At 35.2% G+C, this 16,047-nt stretch overlaps 1 protein-coding gene across 1 annotated transcript in view; it reads right to left on the bottom strand.

Moving 5' to 3' along the window:
- NR2C1 (nuclear receptor subfamily 2 group C member 1) overlaps positions 1-16,047 on the bottom strand; it is a 45,817-nt gene that overhangs the window by 12,457 nt on the left and 17,313 nt on the right. Inside the window, exons 5-10 of the mRNA XM_021687333.1 lie at positions 15,320-15,499; positions 14,129-14,276; positions 13,940-14,030; positions 9,658-9,842; positions 7,946-8,111; positions 1,646-1,767 (exon numbers count right to left, since the gene is read on the bottom strand). Of these exons, the coding sequence (XP_021543008.1) occupies positions 1,646-1,767; positions 7,946-8,111; positions 9,658-9,842; positions 13,940-14,030; positions 14,129-14,276; positions 15,320-15,499 (892 nt within the window). The remainder of the gene's footprint in view (positions 1-1,645; positions 1,768-7,945; positions 8,112-9,657; positions 9,843-13,939; positions 14,031-14,128; positions 14,277-15,319; positions 15,500-16,047) is intronic.

The raw sequence follows: 16,047 nt of genomic DNA, 5'->3' as shown, positions 1-16,047 counted from the left end.
ATCAGTACTTAGTCCTCTTCCATCTGATTAACTTGAACTACAAACAATCTAGATGGCAACAGTGAGTTTATGTAGTGATTAATGGCCTCACATGCTACACCAATGGTTAATTCTGATTGCAAAGAATCCTGTGGCTGTTACATTAAAACCATTTTTCAGTACAGATCAGAGGGAAATGTGGCTGCCACTGTAAGACTGGATTATAACTGGAAACCTCAGGTTTTATTTTTGGTTTCTTTTTGGAGAACGTTTCCATAGGATAATCACACTTAACAGAAGTACTTAAGATCAACAGTGCTATATAAATAATTCAAAGAGTTCAAAGCACTCCCTAAAATTTTTTTTTTTTTTTTTACTCTAATAGTTGATAGCCTATTATGACAAATATCACCAGATTACTTTTCAACACAAAAGTACTCCAGTTACAAGCTTAGGGAACTAAGTAAACCTAACCCTTTAAAATAAACTGCTAATATGTAAATTTATATCATATTTTAATTCTTTGTTAAAAAAAGCAGACTGGAGAAATTCTGAAAACTAAATGTTATTTTGAGAGAAAGGGCTAACAATAGTTCTAAAGGTTAACCATTCTAAATTAGGCTTTCAATCTATGTAACTATATTAGTTAAGTATATGATTTAATGCATGGTATACCCAACACCAAATTATACTGGGGTTCTATGTGTGCTTTTTTTTTTTTTTTTTTTTAAGGAGGCTCCATGGCCAGTGCAGAGCCCAACGTGGGGCTCGAACTCATGACCCTGAGCATCAAGACCTGAGCTGAGATCAAGAGCCCGACGCTTAACTGACTGAGCCACCCAGGTGCTCCATGTATGCTTTTAAAGTCATGACTGAGAAATTTCTTAATCATATTAAATACTCTGTAAGAATAAAGGATGGACAGTTATCATTCCTTTGGCAAACGGGAGAACAGAAGTATAGGATATGAAAGCACATTATTTATGAAATCATGTTGGTGAGTAGGGCCCTGTGACTAGAAAAATACTTTTCTAACTATGGACTTAACTTTTTCCATAGTCTCTTTGCGTCTTCATACCAGTTACTTTAACACAATCTAAATAAATCTGGCAAACATCAGGTAATACAGATGTAATACAGATTACTGGTGTGTTTCTTGGTGGTAAGTATCTCCAAATTATCACTGTGGTACTATGGGGTCTACAGTATCTCCCCCTTCCCCACTTTTTGTAATCACAGATTGGAAAACAACTGTTTCTATTTTGAAACATTCACTGTATGCAAGTTTCAGCTCCTTATGAACATGCCTGAGATGAACACTGAAAACAGTGGGGCTGGGAGGGAAACAACGGCCCAGGGCATACCTACAGCCTCCCTATCTTCAGGTCAAAGACAGCCTATTACAAATGCTGGCCATGATTTATCAGCTCCACTGCATATATTCCATTTGAATTATTAACTCAGTCAAATTATGAAACATGGATACCCTTCCTACATAAAAATAAGAAAATACTAACTGCCATAATTTGTTATATAAATAACAAAACTTTATAATGTTATACCATTTTTTCCCTTTAATACAAATCCATCCAAAATAAAAGTTCTTGCTTAGTGTACATTTGTGTGGTAAAATCACATTTATACTCAAGGACTTCAAAACACTTACCCTAGAGCCTGGAAGGAAGGAATCGAAAGTGCCCAGTGCATTGATAAGAACAGCAGTCTGGAGGCAGACTCCCCAATGTAGTGCACATTCAGGTACTCAGGCATAGGAGAAGGCATGGTGAGCTAGTGTGAACAGGGACTGAGGTAAATTATGACAGTTCTAAATGATACTTTCTTTGAAAAAGTTACATGTAAACATATCAAATAGGAGTTTGATATATTCACCAAAAGGCAAATCGTGAAATAATCCAAGTGACTGGATTTTACAGCTATAAATAGGATTTAGAATGAGTAGATCATAGTTGCTAACAAAGCAATATTTAGACAAGCAGGATCCCATTTAATAAATATCAGGTATGATATTCTCTGGTTGTGTTTTTAAGTTATTTCTGTCTTGGTCTAACAATGTGCTTTTTTTCCTTTCTTCTCTTCCTTTATCAATAATGGTATAGTTCAGTTTAAGGAGTAATCCTGTGTGTTAAATGTTCCCTTCACGCAGGCTATGTGGAGTAACAAATTCAAATCTTACAGGGTCAGGAGAATAATGAGTGAAGTGGGCCTGCTGGTGCCATATGGGAAGTGCATATTCCTTTATCTGGGACTCGAATTCCATATATTGAAAACATACGGCAATTTGGACTAAGGATGCCTGCTCTATTTTTCTAAGAGCAGGTTCTGTGTGCAACTCCCTGTTTAATCTACAGGTAAAACAAAATGTGTCTGTGGCTATAATACTCACAGGCTGTCCGTTTGTACTCCTGACCTCAGGTAGTCACTTTAAGTGTGTGTCAACTGTTGAAAATAAATATCCCACATCAAAAGCATTTTTGAAAAGCTTGTTAAAGAGAACTTTCATTACTATAAATGAAATGTAATTTCATCTATAACCTAAATTTCTATCACTAAGGAAAATAACCTATGCTATAGAGGACTTTGTAGGCATTAAAATTAGTGAGATAAACTGAGATGGAATGGCATAGAAAAAAAATACCTCACAGACGTCTAAGTGGAAAAACTACGAAACAATGTGTAGATGACCTAATTTATTTAAAGAGAAAGGGACAGAGAGTGTGTGTGTGTGTGTGTGTGTGTGTGTGTGTGTGTGTGTGTATAAAGGACGGAAGATCACAGCAAGTTAACACTGGCTACCTCAGGGGTAGAGTAGGTGGATGTACCCGTATGTATTTTTCTGAGGAAAGGATAGCTTTAATCAGATTCTCAAAAGTGTCTATGATGCCTAACAGATCAAAAGGTTTTCATCAAAATGATACAAAAATTCTCCAGAAATGTTAGGTAAAAAATATTGCCTTTGTTCATTATTAGCCACAAATGGTTTATCTATTTATAAATGGTGCCACTAATAAAACAACAGAGAAATTAACAGTTGAAATTTCATGTATGAGAAGAATATATATATATATATCTTAAAATATTTTATTTATTTATTTGAGAGGGAGAGAGAGTGAGCACGGGCGGGTTGAGGGGCAGAAGGAGAAGCAGACACCCCACTGAGCAGGGAGCCAATGCGGGGTCTGATCCCGGGACTCAGGACTCTGGGATCATGACCTGAACCAAAGGCAGATGTTCAACTGAGTGAGCCACCCAGGTGCCCTGAGAAGAATATTTTTTATTTAAAAAAAAATTTTTTTTAAGATTTTATTTTTAAGTAATCTTTACATCCAACATGGGGCTCAAACTCACAACCCTGAGATTAAGAGTCACACACTCCACCAACTGGGCCAGCCAGTGGGCACCCTGAGAATATTTTTCAAATGCTTGAGAAATATTTACTGGAGCAGCAAATTAAAATGCCACTATTTAAAGAGAATTCTTAAGAGAACTGTAGGCAAGCAGATATTAAACATCTTAAATGTAATTATCAGGATGCAACTGTTTCTATACGTAAGTATATTAAAAAAAACTGGGAACTATCATACCTTTTCAGAATTGCCCAAGGGGAGTAGAGGGGCAAAAAAGCCTGAAAGATCAGGGGAATTACCAGAGATTACTAGTTTTAGGGGGTTGGAGTAAGTAAGATGCAAAACAACAACTGTTAGTCACTTTTAAGAAAGTAAAATAGTTACAGTATTAAAAATTAGACATAAGGGCTAAAAGATACAGATGTACCCTCTTGACACAAGAGTGGTGGTAATGTTGAAAACTTTCTGTGCTTTAATGATAAAATTGAAATCATCTGCAATACATACTAGAGGAATTCATTATTTAAAAGACTGCCATGCATTGTATGGATCCATGTATTATAAAGAGAAGAAATATCTCATAATTTATCTGTTTTAATACTTAATTTTCTTAAACAAGATTCACCTCTAGCATCATGAATCAGCCAGTACTGGCCTAAGAAACAAGAATTTATTCAACAAGTCTTTTAGACTGCAAAGACAAAGATTTCTTCCTCTATATAGAGAAGATGAGTTTCTACTAAAGATGTTAAAGAGCGTCCCAAAACTGCCTGTGGACTTTTAGGTTTATAAATTGAAATACAAACATTTTAAAAATGATACACATTCAGTACATTGAGTTTTTTTTTTTTTTTTTTAAGTAGGCTTCATGGCCAGCATGGAACCCAACACAGGGTTAGAAATCATGACCATGAGATCAAGACCTGAGCTGAGATCAAGAGTTGGAGAGTTAACCAACTAAGCCACCCAGGTGCCCCAATATATTGGCTACCCATTTTAGAAGTTACTTGTCTACCATTACCTTTATAGCCCTTTCTGTAAGTCTGACAATAAGCTAAATGACAGAACTTTAAAAAAGTCATTTGACTTGAGTTAGGAGATCTGAATTCTATTCCCAACATGTCATTAGTTGTGTGACCCTGGATTACACATTATAATCCAGCAAACACTTACATCTTGAGATCTCTTTCTTTCTTTTTAAAGTAAATCCAACCCCCAATGTGGGGCTCAAATTCACAACCCAAAAATCAAGAGTCACATACTCTACCAACTGAGCCAGCCAGGTGCCCCAACTGAGATTTCACTGTAAGGTACTAAGCTAAGAGCTAAGGCTTCAATAGAAGAATAAAGGGAAACAGAATGAGCTACAGAGAGGGCTAAGAGGAGGTGACTGGGTGGCTCAGTCATTAAGCGTCTGCCTTTGGCTCAGGTCATGATCCCAGGGTCCTGGGATCGAGCCCCGCATTGGGCTCCCTGCTCAGCAGGAAGCCTGCTTCCCCCTCTCCCACTCCCCCTGCTTGTGTTCCCTCTCTTGCTCTCTTCGTCAAATAAATAAATAAATAAATAAATAAAATCTTTAAAAAAAAGAAAGAAAGGGCTAAGAAAGAGATGGCATTTCTGATAAATGATGGGCAACTGAATCAAAATGTGGAAGGTCCTAAAAGGTCATAAACTTTATCTCAACGAGCAATAGGAAGCTAATGAAGGCTTTTAGGTAGCAGAGTAACATAACTGGCCTGATTTTTTTTTTTTAAGATTTTATTTATTTATTTGAGAGAGAGCGCACACACATGTGAAGAGGAGAGGAGGGGCAGAAGGAGAGGGCGAAGCAGGATTCCTGCTGAGCAATGAGCCTGACTAGGGGCTCGATCCCAGGACTCTGGGATCATGACCTGAGCTGAAGGCAGATGCGTAACTGACTGAGCCACCCAAGCATCCCATAACTGGGCTGATTTTTAACAAATATCCCCACTCTGTTACCAGAGCACAGGACAAGATGAAGAGACTGGAAGCAAAGATATTACTCTAACCGTTTAGGTAAGAAATTTTAAAAGGCCTTGAAATACGGTGATAAAAATGAAGAGGAAGAGAGAAATTCAAACAAAAGAATGGTTAGGATTCAATTAGGGAATGGAGGGGAGTGAAGTATGGGGAGAATGATGATGACTCCCAAACATCAAACATGGTGACCAGAAGGACTATGGTTTTAATACTGAGATGATACATATGAGAGAACAGTTTTGGAAATGACCTACCTCTGTCTCATATACTTATTCCTAAATGGGAATTCTATCCACTTTGATGATCTATGTAATCAAATTGCAAGAATCAAGAATAAAGTATATAAAATCACACCAAAAACTCTGAAATTTAATAAAAATATTTAATATTTCTATTGTCCTAGATTCTACAGAACCAAATTCCAAGATGTATTATTAGACTATTTCTCCTTTTCTGTTTGGATTGCTTTGAACAAGACACTGAAAACCTCCAAATCTTTTTTCATTCACAAAATGACAGTAAAAATCCAAACTTTCACAACCAACTGTGATTAAGGCTCAAATGTAAGAATGTACACATGAAAGCATGCTGCAAACTACACTGTACATAAAAATGCAAGATAGGAACAAAATGCTATTTAGCTCAGTTAAGAAAGAACTGAGTTTTTGATTACAGATGTCAGGTTTTGAAACTCATGACTATAAAACCTCAATGAGAAAGCCAACTATGAAAGTACTGAGCTAGGAAGTGAGGGAAAAGTAAAACTCTTGATTTCACAAAGGCTGGAAATGTAAACAAGCATCAGAGAAAGAAGCTGTCTTTGTCAGGAGACCAAGAAACTTCACAGTGCTGATTCTGAGGACACCCAGAGAACAGCAGGTCGAAGACTGTATGGAAAAAAACCAATTCCAGAGATGGGAAAAAAGTTCTAATTTGCCTAACTCACCTGTCCATAACAAACATTTAAAAGAATCAAACATTTTGAGGACCAACATCAACAATTAAAAAAGGACTATTTCTACTTTCTGTAGAAGTACTCTATACTTTTTCTTGCAATGGGTCCTCTTCCTACATGTCTTTTTCTTTCCTTCCCATTTAAATCTAAAGGTAGAAAATAAAAGTAAGACAACAAAAACATGTCTTTTATTTAGAATAAAAAGTGCAATTGGGAAAAATCAGTTTTGCCTTGTTCCACCCTTGTCCATAGCTCCTACCATAAATTTTAAGGATGACACTGATTATTCCCATTATCTTTTCTTACAGCCCCCATAAAAAATTTTCATGTACAGTACACATAAAACATTTCTAATTTTTTTCATATAGGTTTATCTTTGGTAAAATTTTATATGAAGATTGGTTTCACGGTCTATATCAAATTACAGCAATTTACTAAGTCACTGAGTTTTCTCTGTGGCTACTTCTACCAAGTCAAATCTTACAAATATAAATTTTATTGTATGCGGTTTTAGCCAATGTTAGATCTGTGTTATTTGTACCAGTCACACAAACCGCTATTTGATAACTGTTTATATTTTCATTAGAAACCCACGGAAATTTATAATCTACAATAAAGTTATACACAATTTCCACCAGGTATTCTAGGACTGCTGTGTACTGCTAACTGAAATCTCCTATATACTTTTAATCACTTTGCATATGATTTGCTGATAGTACTCATAGCCGGCAGAGAAAAGATATAGAGTGGTTAAAATGGAGGGGTCAAAACATCAGAGTCTTAATGTAGGGCCTCAATGGTCAGTGTATCTATAGCCATAGTCCAAACATTATCTGAATGACAAAGTTATTTTCTAATATTCTGCATGTATTGTTTCCATCATAAATTAATGTATTTAGGGGAGCAAAAAAGAAACTACAAATGTACCTCCTCCAAAATGGTTAAAGTGTAAAAAGTTAAAAGCCAAAAGTTAAAATGTATTAAATAATTTTTACATTCTTAATACTGAGAGCTAGCTAATTAGGGGACTACGTAATAAATGGGAGTTTTTTTTTTTTTTTTTAAAGATTTTATTTATTCATTTGAGAGAGAGAGAGAATGAGAGAGAGCACATGAGAGGGGGGAGGGTCAGAGGGAGAAGCAGACTCCCCGCCGAGCAGGGAGCCCGATGCGGGACTCGATCCAGGGACTCCAGGATCATGACCTGAGCCGAAGGCAGTCGCTTAACCAACTGAGCCACCCAGGCGCCCATAAATGGAGTTCTTTATAGTTACTATGGTAAGAATAACTGGGTCTCACATACTGGTTTATACCAAAGGATTGAACAAAACCGGTGTATACAAACATGATGTCAATACTTAAGAGTTAACAACAATATCCAAAACTTATGTCTAAATGTTCTAAAAGCTAGCTTTTATAGACTTAAAACAACTAATCAATATTATAACCATGATTTATAAATAGGATGCTTTATTGAGCCATTATTTAAATAGCCAGATGTGTATATTTCAGTTGCTATTTTGAATTCTATCAGGAATATTTCTGACTTTAAAAGCACAACAAATATACTTTGATTTCTGGAGGGAAGATTAAAATCAAAATGGATAACACAACATAAAAATTATATTAAAAAATATGGAAATACCCTGAAAGCTACATGTGAATCGCTGAGAAGAGGCCCCTCTTTTTCGATGTAATTTATGCTCGAGTCTCCAGCAATTAGGTGTACGCTTCCTTCCATGCCCTCTACTGAGCTCTGACAGGCTGTGCTCTCTCCAGGATTCAATGCTTTTGCAAGAGTGTCAAATGCCCTATTAGGAGACATCAGATGCTGTGAGCTTGGTCAATCTCCACAATAAAATAAAAATTCTACATAAAATTCTGGAATTAAGATTTAGGCCTAAAAAAATGATTGAGAATACAGAACTTTGATGTATCACTGATTACTCTATTTCATTGATATCTATACCTGTTTCCAAAAGCAACAAATTAAATTTGAATATGTATAGTATGAAAAGCTGTATTATATTAATGTATTATCAGAGAATTAAAGTCTTTAAAAAAAAATTTTTGTAATTACCAGGAGGAAAAACCCTAAAATATGCTTTTACAAGTTATACATTTGATACTACAAGATAACAGACCATTTACTTTACATACAGAAGTTATTTAGAAAGAATAAGGGCAAGAACTTATGTCAACTTTACTGCATTCTACACAACACAGATTTTATTTAAAAATTCAGAAAATATTTTAAAACTTATGTTAACACAGCTACATCTGTCAGAATTTGAGATTAGGATGGCAAATAATGAACTAATGTTAGCAAATAATTATTTAAAATAGCTCCCCATATTTTTCAATGAGAGGCCTTTTAAAGAGTTACTTAAAATCTCATGTTCAACAAAGTACTTATTGAGACTCTTAAATGCAGTTTCCTCAACATTTAGATGATGAACAGTGTGAAAAAAAGCCTGAAGAGATCCAGTTTCTACATCCCATGTATTAATATAAAGACAATGAAAAATAGAATTCTCACATAAGTTTCCCGAAGTGTAACTTAAAATTGTAGTTGATTCAATTAAGTGTTTTAAATCTATTTTCATCATTAAAAATTGGTGGGGAAAATGAACATGGCTGCCTGGGGTAAGACAAATGTTTAAATACACAGAAGATATGGGGTGGCTGGGTGATAGACACTGGGGAGGGTATGTCCTATGGTGAGTGCTGTGAATTGTGCAAGACTGTTGAATCACAGACCTGTACCTCTGAAACAAATAATACATGTTAAAAAAAGAAGAAGAAGAAGATAGGAGGGGAAGAATGAAGGAGGGGAAATCGGAGGGGGAGACGAACCATGAAAGATGATGGACTCTGAAAAACTGAGTGTTCTAGAGGAGAGGTGGGTGGGAGGATGGGTTAGCCTGATGATGGGTATTAAAAACGGCACGTTCTGCATGAAGCACTGGGTGTTATATGCAAACAATGAATCATGGAATACTACATCAAAAACTAATGATGTAATGTATGGTGGTTAACATAACATAATAAAAAAAAAAGTATGGGGAAATCTAAAAAAAAATAAATACACAGAAGATAAAATATCACCTTTAGCAAGAAAAAAATTCCTAAATTTTATGACTACATTTCTAAGCTTATAATATTCATTTATTGCTCATTATTTAGAATGTAACCTGCTGAATAACATTTTACAATTCTTGAATGTGCTTTTTCAGTTAAAACTATGTTTTAGATTTTCTAAGTCTAACAGAAATACTTGTTTTCTGAAACTTCTGTAAATAGTATTCAACATAAGAATACTGTAAGACATACTAATAAGATCAAAACAGACCTTACCTTGAAACATCACCATTCGTCTGCATTTCTTGATGAAATTCACACAAAGAGGTATCACCATTACTTAAGCTTTCAATCATAGACATTTCATTACTATTCTGAGAAAGATCTTTAGTTTTTCCAAGATGTGCTAATGATGTAACCACACTGGCCAATGTACTTAAATCTCCCTGACATGATTCAGCCTTTAAAAAAAAAAAAAAAAAAAAAAGTATTAAAATCTGCAAATTGGATCAGAGAACTTTTTGTCTGAAATATCCAATTCTAGATTATGAAATGCCAAAATTAAAGTACTTCTAAGATAACTGAAGCCTAGAAAGTAAAATCAAAGAGCTCTGAGCTTTTAGAAACTTCCTGAGGAAAATACAAGTTTAAAAACGTCAGGTACATTTCCTAGGAAATGTTTATACAAAAATTACATTAAACCAAAAACTGTACTTAATGACTAATCTATTCACATCAACAATCCCTTCCTCTGTAAATGGATCTTAGATGATCTTTTAAGTTCTTTTAGAATTAAAATTCTGACAATTTCCAAAACTTACTATATGAACTATAAAGTTGTACAGAATGTATTAAAATTAGTATTACTGAAAAAAGAAAAAAAGGTAAATGTGTATTACTGAACAGAATTCTTAGAATGCCAACTTTTACCAGTCACTGGTATATGTTAAATACCAGGTGCTGTGTAAGTGAAAAATCTCTCATATTTAAGATAATGGTTTTTGTTTTTAAGATTTTATTTATTTGAGAGAGAGAGAGAGAGAGATTGAGAGAACGAGTGGAGGGAGGGTCAGAGGGAGAAGCAGACTCCCTGCAAAGCAGGGAGCCTGACACGGGACTTGATCCCAGGATCCTGGGATCATGACTTGAGCCGAAGGCAGATGCTTACGGACTGAGCCATCCATGCACCCAAGATAATGGGCTTTTGCTATACACTGCATATTTTCCCATTTGTCTTTAGTTTTTATTTTTGTTAATCATGTATATATTCTTTATACACTAATTAGCTATAATTATTTTGTAAAAAATGTTTCTCTCTCCTTAACTGTTTGACTACCCAGAAATATAATTTCTGTAGGAAATTATATTTCTGTAGAAATATAATTTCTGTAATAGATGCTTGATTTTTCTTTATCAATTTTCAGAGCAATGAGTCAATGCCCTTAGCAACCTCTACTGGTAATAGGTGAGTTTTAAGTATCACTTTAAATTCATAGATTTTTATATATTTGATGTGTTTCAATGAATCATTCTTTTTTAAATACTCAAATTATTCCATTCTAACCTAATGAGAGTCCCTTCAATTGCCTTCTATGGCCAACTGACTGAATCCTTTAATGAAATTTAATTCTTCCTTTACGGTTTGTAGTGTTTTTAATCCTAAGAAAATACATGTTTCCTTGATGTTTCATGTTTTATCAATTCTTCAGTTTATGTGAAATTGGTTTTAGTGAACAGAATGAAACAACTTTTGTGCTTCCTAAATTAATGAATGGTCCCAGAATCATTTACTAAGAAACCTACCAGTTGTGTGGAATTCTTACTTGGTTCCTACTAATATACGTATTTTATTTAATCCTCATAACAACCCCGTGAAATAGGAGTCATCATCCCTTTATTACTGACAAGAATCCATTGCCACTGCAGCAGCAAAGAGTGGAGGCAAGACTGGGAAGTCAGGTCTGATGGGAAAGCCTGTGCTCTTAACCACTGTTCCAGGCTTCATATAAATGAGGAAAAGGAGTTAACACTTTTAAGTGTTTTAAATTCAACTAAAACTTAAACATAGCTATTTGCTTCCATTTTCTAACATGCCTATCTAGCTAGATTAAACTTTTGCCAATGAGGACTCTTAGCAATGTGAAAAGACCTCATCTTGTGACTGTTTATCAGAAACTTACATACAAGGTTATTATAATTCAATACAAAGACATATAGAAAAGTAGCGTCTGGGCAAATAATTTCTCAACAAAACTTAGTTGTCTTCCTTTCCTAAAGGAGTTAATACGTCAGTGCAATCATAACTACCATCCTAACCTTGAATCACGTATATAAAGCGAAGCAAAATCTTCTAATTCCAAAATATATGGTAAAAGGTCAAATCTCCCCACTTAATGACAAAATGCTAAAGCCCAACCTGTATGGTTGACACTCTTATTTGCCCTACTTTACAGACGAGGAAGGAAACTGAAGCACTGAGAGGTCAAATAACTTGCCCAAGGTTATATAGCTAGTAAGTGGCAGATGAAATTTGATTCCAGAGCTCAAGTATTAAGAGTGCCTTAAGAATACTGGGTATTTACCCCAAAGATACAAATGTAGTGATCTGAAGGGGTACATGCACCCCAGTATTTACAGCAGCAATGTCCACAATAGCCAAACTATGGAAAGAGCCAAGATGTTCATCAACAGATGAATGGATACACACACACAATGGAATACTACACAGCCATCAAAAAACCCGAAATCTTGCCATTTGCAATGACGTGGATGGAACTAGAGGGTATTATACTAAGCAAAATAAGTCAGAGAAAGACAAGTATCATATGACCTCACTGATATGAGGAATTCTTAATCTCAGGAAACAAACTGAGGGTTGCTGGAGTGGTGGGGGGTGGGAGGGATGGGGTGGCTGGTGATGGACACTGGGGAGGGTTATGTGCTATGGTGAGCGCTGTGAATTGTGCAAGACTGTTGAATCACAGACCTGTACCTCTGAAACAAATAATACATTATATGTTAAAAAAAAGAAGATAGTAGGAAGGGAAAAATGAAGGGGGGGAATCGGAGGGGGAGACAAACCATGAGAGACTATGGACTCTGAGAAACAAACTGAGGGTTTTAGAGGGGAGGGGGTGGGGGGGATGGGTTAGCCTGGTGATGGGTATTAAGGAGGCACGTACTGAATGGAGCACTGGGTGTTATGCGCAAACAATGAATCATGGAACACTACATCAAAAACTAATGATGTAATGTATGGTGACTAACAACATAAAAAATAAAAAAGAGTGCCTTTAGAATATCAAACAAATGTATAATAAATCTGGCCATAAACTGGATGAATAATCTTATAGTTTATATAAAACCAGACCACATTACAGGCTGAGATAAATACTAATCATAGGCTCCCTAAAATCTGTTTCTAGACAAGAGTCTTCAGGAGAAATTTTTCTTTTTGTTCTCATAAGGGGTTTCTGAACACTGCAGAAATAAACCTTCTTTCCTTGAGACTCCTTGCTCAAAGAGGACTCCAACCTTTAAAAGAAACCAGATAACTCAGACACGTAATGAAAGCTCTTGCAATCCTATTCCTACTCTTGACTCAAGTCAATGTTTTGAGTAAAAGGTATGCTAGGAATTTCTCTTCACCTGAAATATTTTAAGTATTTTGTTACTGTAAAATCTGTAGGGGAGCATAAAAGAAATATTAAGAATTTTGCACTTGGGGCACTTGGGTGGTGCATTTGGTTAAGTGTCGGACTCTTGGTTTCGGCTCAGGTTATGATCTCAGGGTCATGAGATCAAGCCCCCGTGCTCAGCATAGAGTCTGCTTGAGATTCTCCCTCTCCCTCCTGCTCATGCTCTCTCTCAAATAAATAAATAAATCTTAAAAAAAAAAAAAAAAAGGGAATTTTGCACTTAATATAAATTTCCATTTCTGAGGACTTTTGGGATGAAAGAAACCTAGAAGACTTTTGTCTGTCACTTCCATTTTGAAGCTGTAATTGTCCTAGTGGAATAATGAACATTTCTACTGATAGTTATTCATATATGAGGACACACAAAATGGAAGCTATCCTGGTCACAAATCTAAACCCAAGTCAGCAAGCACTTACAGGAAACACCTGTTAAGGAAACCTAATATACACCAATCGCAATCTGCAACTCCACTTTAACTAGCTCACCTTACCCTAAGAAACAGGACCCACTAGCCTTACAAGGAAATCTTCAAGCTCCTAGCCAATAAGGCCATTTCCATATTGCTGCTTCTAATGTTCTCTAAAACTCACTCTTGCCCGAAATCCCTCAGCAAGAGTGCTCTCCTGATCTATGGATTGTTTTCCCTTGAATAAAGGCACAAATTTGTTACTAAATTGTTTTAGCTGTCATTTGACACTATCGAATAGTTGATCATTTATATTAAAAAAGAAAGCAGTTTGTAACAGGAATATTTAAGACCAGATCAATTAACCAAAGTAATTGCGGAGATTAAGAAAAGGAAAAAAAATATTTAAAGCTTAAAAAAATTTAAGCTTTAAATTAATTGCACTAAACACACCTTATCTGGTGTCATCAGCACAGTTGACTCAGTTTTTATTCCAGACTGGTGAATATTCACAAACATTCCTGAATCTAACAGTCCTGCTGACCTGTAACAAACAAGTACAAATTTTAGCCTGAGTTTCATTGGGAAGAAAAACAAATGACCAGCTCTACTTTATGTATGTTTTGCTTGTTTTTACTATACCGTGCAGTTTCACTATCTGTTACAAAAGTTGGAGTTGCAGCTAATGGACTTCGAAGGTCTTTTCGGATGTAGATTTTTTCTGTTGAAGCGGCACAGTTGGAAGATTTTTCTCGTGATACTTCAATAGGTTTTCTTTCACACTGAACAGCTACAAAAACGCGTTAAACTATTACACCACAGTGTGGAATTTATAGGCAATTATAAATGTAACCATTCGGTCAGCAATGCTCACTGCTCATGGGAGACAAGTTACCATAAGTGAACTCTAAAGGTAATTCTTAATCTTTAGAAATTATTTCCAACTTCAACAAAGTTGCTTCAGAATAGTTATTTGCATCTTTTGCTCTCTTTTCTCTCCCTGACCCAGCTGTGGTAGAAATGTAGAGAAATTCTTATTTTTTACAAGTTCACTGTCAAAAAGGAAAAGATACTGTCAAGAAGGAAAAACTGAAGATAGGAGTCTCTTACCTATCTATGTGAGAGTTAAAAAAATAATATTTGACCAATTGAAAACAATAGTAATAGAGAGCCACAAAAAGTTAAATCTTTTTTTAGTTAAGAGCAAGGAGATTTTTGAGAAGTAATTCAACCGTTTAATCTTCATTTATAAAATATAAGTAGTGTATTTCACTTATTTTATAGGAATTTTATTTCATGATACTTAGGAGATAGTATAGTTTAGTTGTTAAATGTACATTTTCTGAGGAAAAAAAAACCTGCCAAGATTCAGATCCAAGTTCTAGCACTTATTAGTTATGTGACCTTGGGCAAGTTACTAAATCTGTTTACTCAAATGTAAAATGGGTAAGAGTAGTACCTAGTGCGTGGTGTTTTACTATAGGAATAAATAATTCATATGCTATACACAGAGTTAGGCATGGTGAGAGCTCAATCAGTATTAGCTACCCTACTTATCACCTTAGTAGTTTAACCGGAAACTAAACTGGCATCTAGTTAGTTGTGCTTTTTTTAAAAAACCATGTTCAAACATACATACATGCATAGCATATAGGCATTCGATGAGTATCTTGTTGAATAAAAAATACGTGCATATGTACACATTTCTAAACTGTTAGTTGGAAATCTGTAAATTAAAAAGCATATATATTGACATATTGTGTTAATTTTGACATACTTCTAGAGGTTGCCTGAATTCTTAAAATTATTTTCTCCTTTAAAGCTAATACATACAGTCTTGTCTCATTCCAAACGCAATACATCTCTGTAACCTGCAGTATTGACAGCGGTTTCGATGGTGTTTATTGATAATACAGTCCTTTGATCCTCGACATGAATAAACTAAATTTTTTCGGATGCTTCTCTTAAAAAATCCTTTGCAGCCTTCACAGGTTACTGCTCCATAATGACGCCCTAGAGACAAGATGTTTAAGGAAACACAAAAGTCACATATTTTAGAACAGAAATAGAAATAAGCCCATTTCTTCCCTTTAAGTAACAATAATATATGTGATGAAATGGAGATTTTTGAGTTTGTGACATGGAAAAATTTTTTAGGAGTTACTAAACAGAGAATGAAACAACCATATTCTTTGATAACTATATTAAATAATATGAATTTTTAATTCTGTAAAGTAACTTTAACAATGATACGAAAAATTTCGGAAAGAGAAAAAACAAAACCACCCATGACACCATAAGTAAAAACTATTTTCACTTCTGAGATCACTTACAAATTATAATTCTCTTATATGTTATATAAAGATATTTTATTCTGAAAACTCTGCTCGGAAAAAAGATACATCAATTAATATTTGAGCTATAGTATTCTCTTTTTTGAGGGGTGGGGTGGGAAAGGATAGAGGGAGGGGGAGAGAAAGAATCTTAAGCAGGCTACACGCCCTGTACAGAGCCTCCATGGGGCTTGATCTAACGACCCTGAGATCATGACCTGAGCCGAA

This window comes from Neomonachus schauinslandi, chromosome 5 (assembly GCF_002201575.2).
Source record: "Neomonachus schauinslandi chromosome 5, ASM220157v2, whole genome shotgun sequence".
Classification (NCBI taxonomy): Eukaryota; Metazoa; Chordata; class Mammalia; order Carnivora; family Phocidae; genus Neomonachus; species Neomonachus schauinslandi.
Note: the sequence above shows the minus strand (reverse complement) of the source record. Positions and strands in the feature narration are given on the sequence as shown.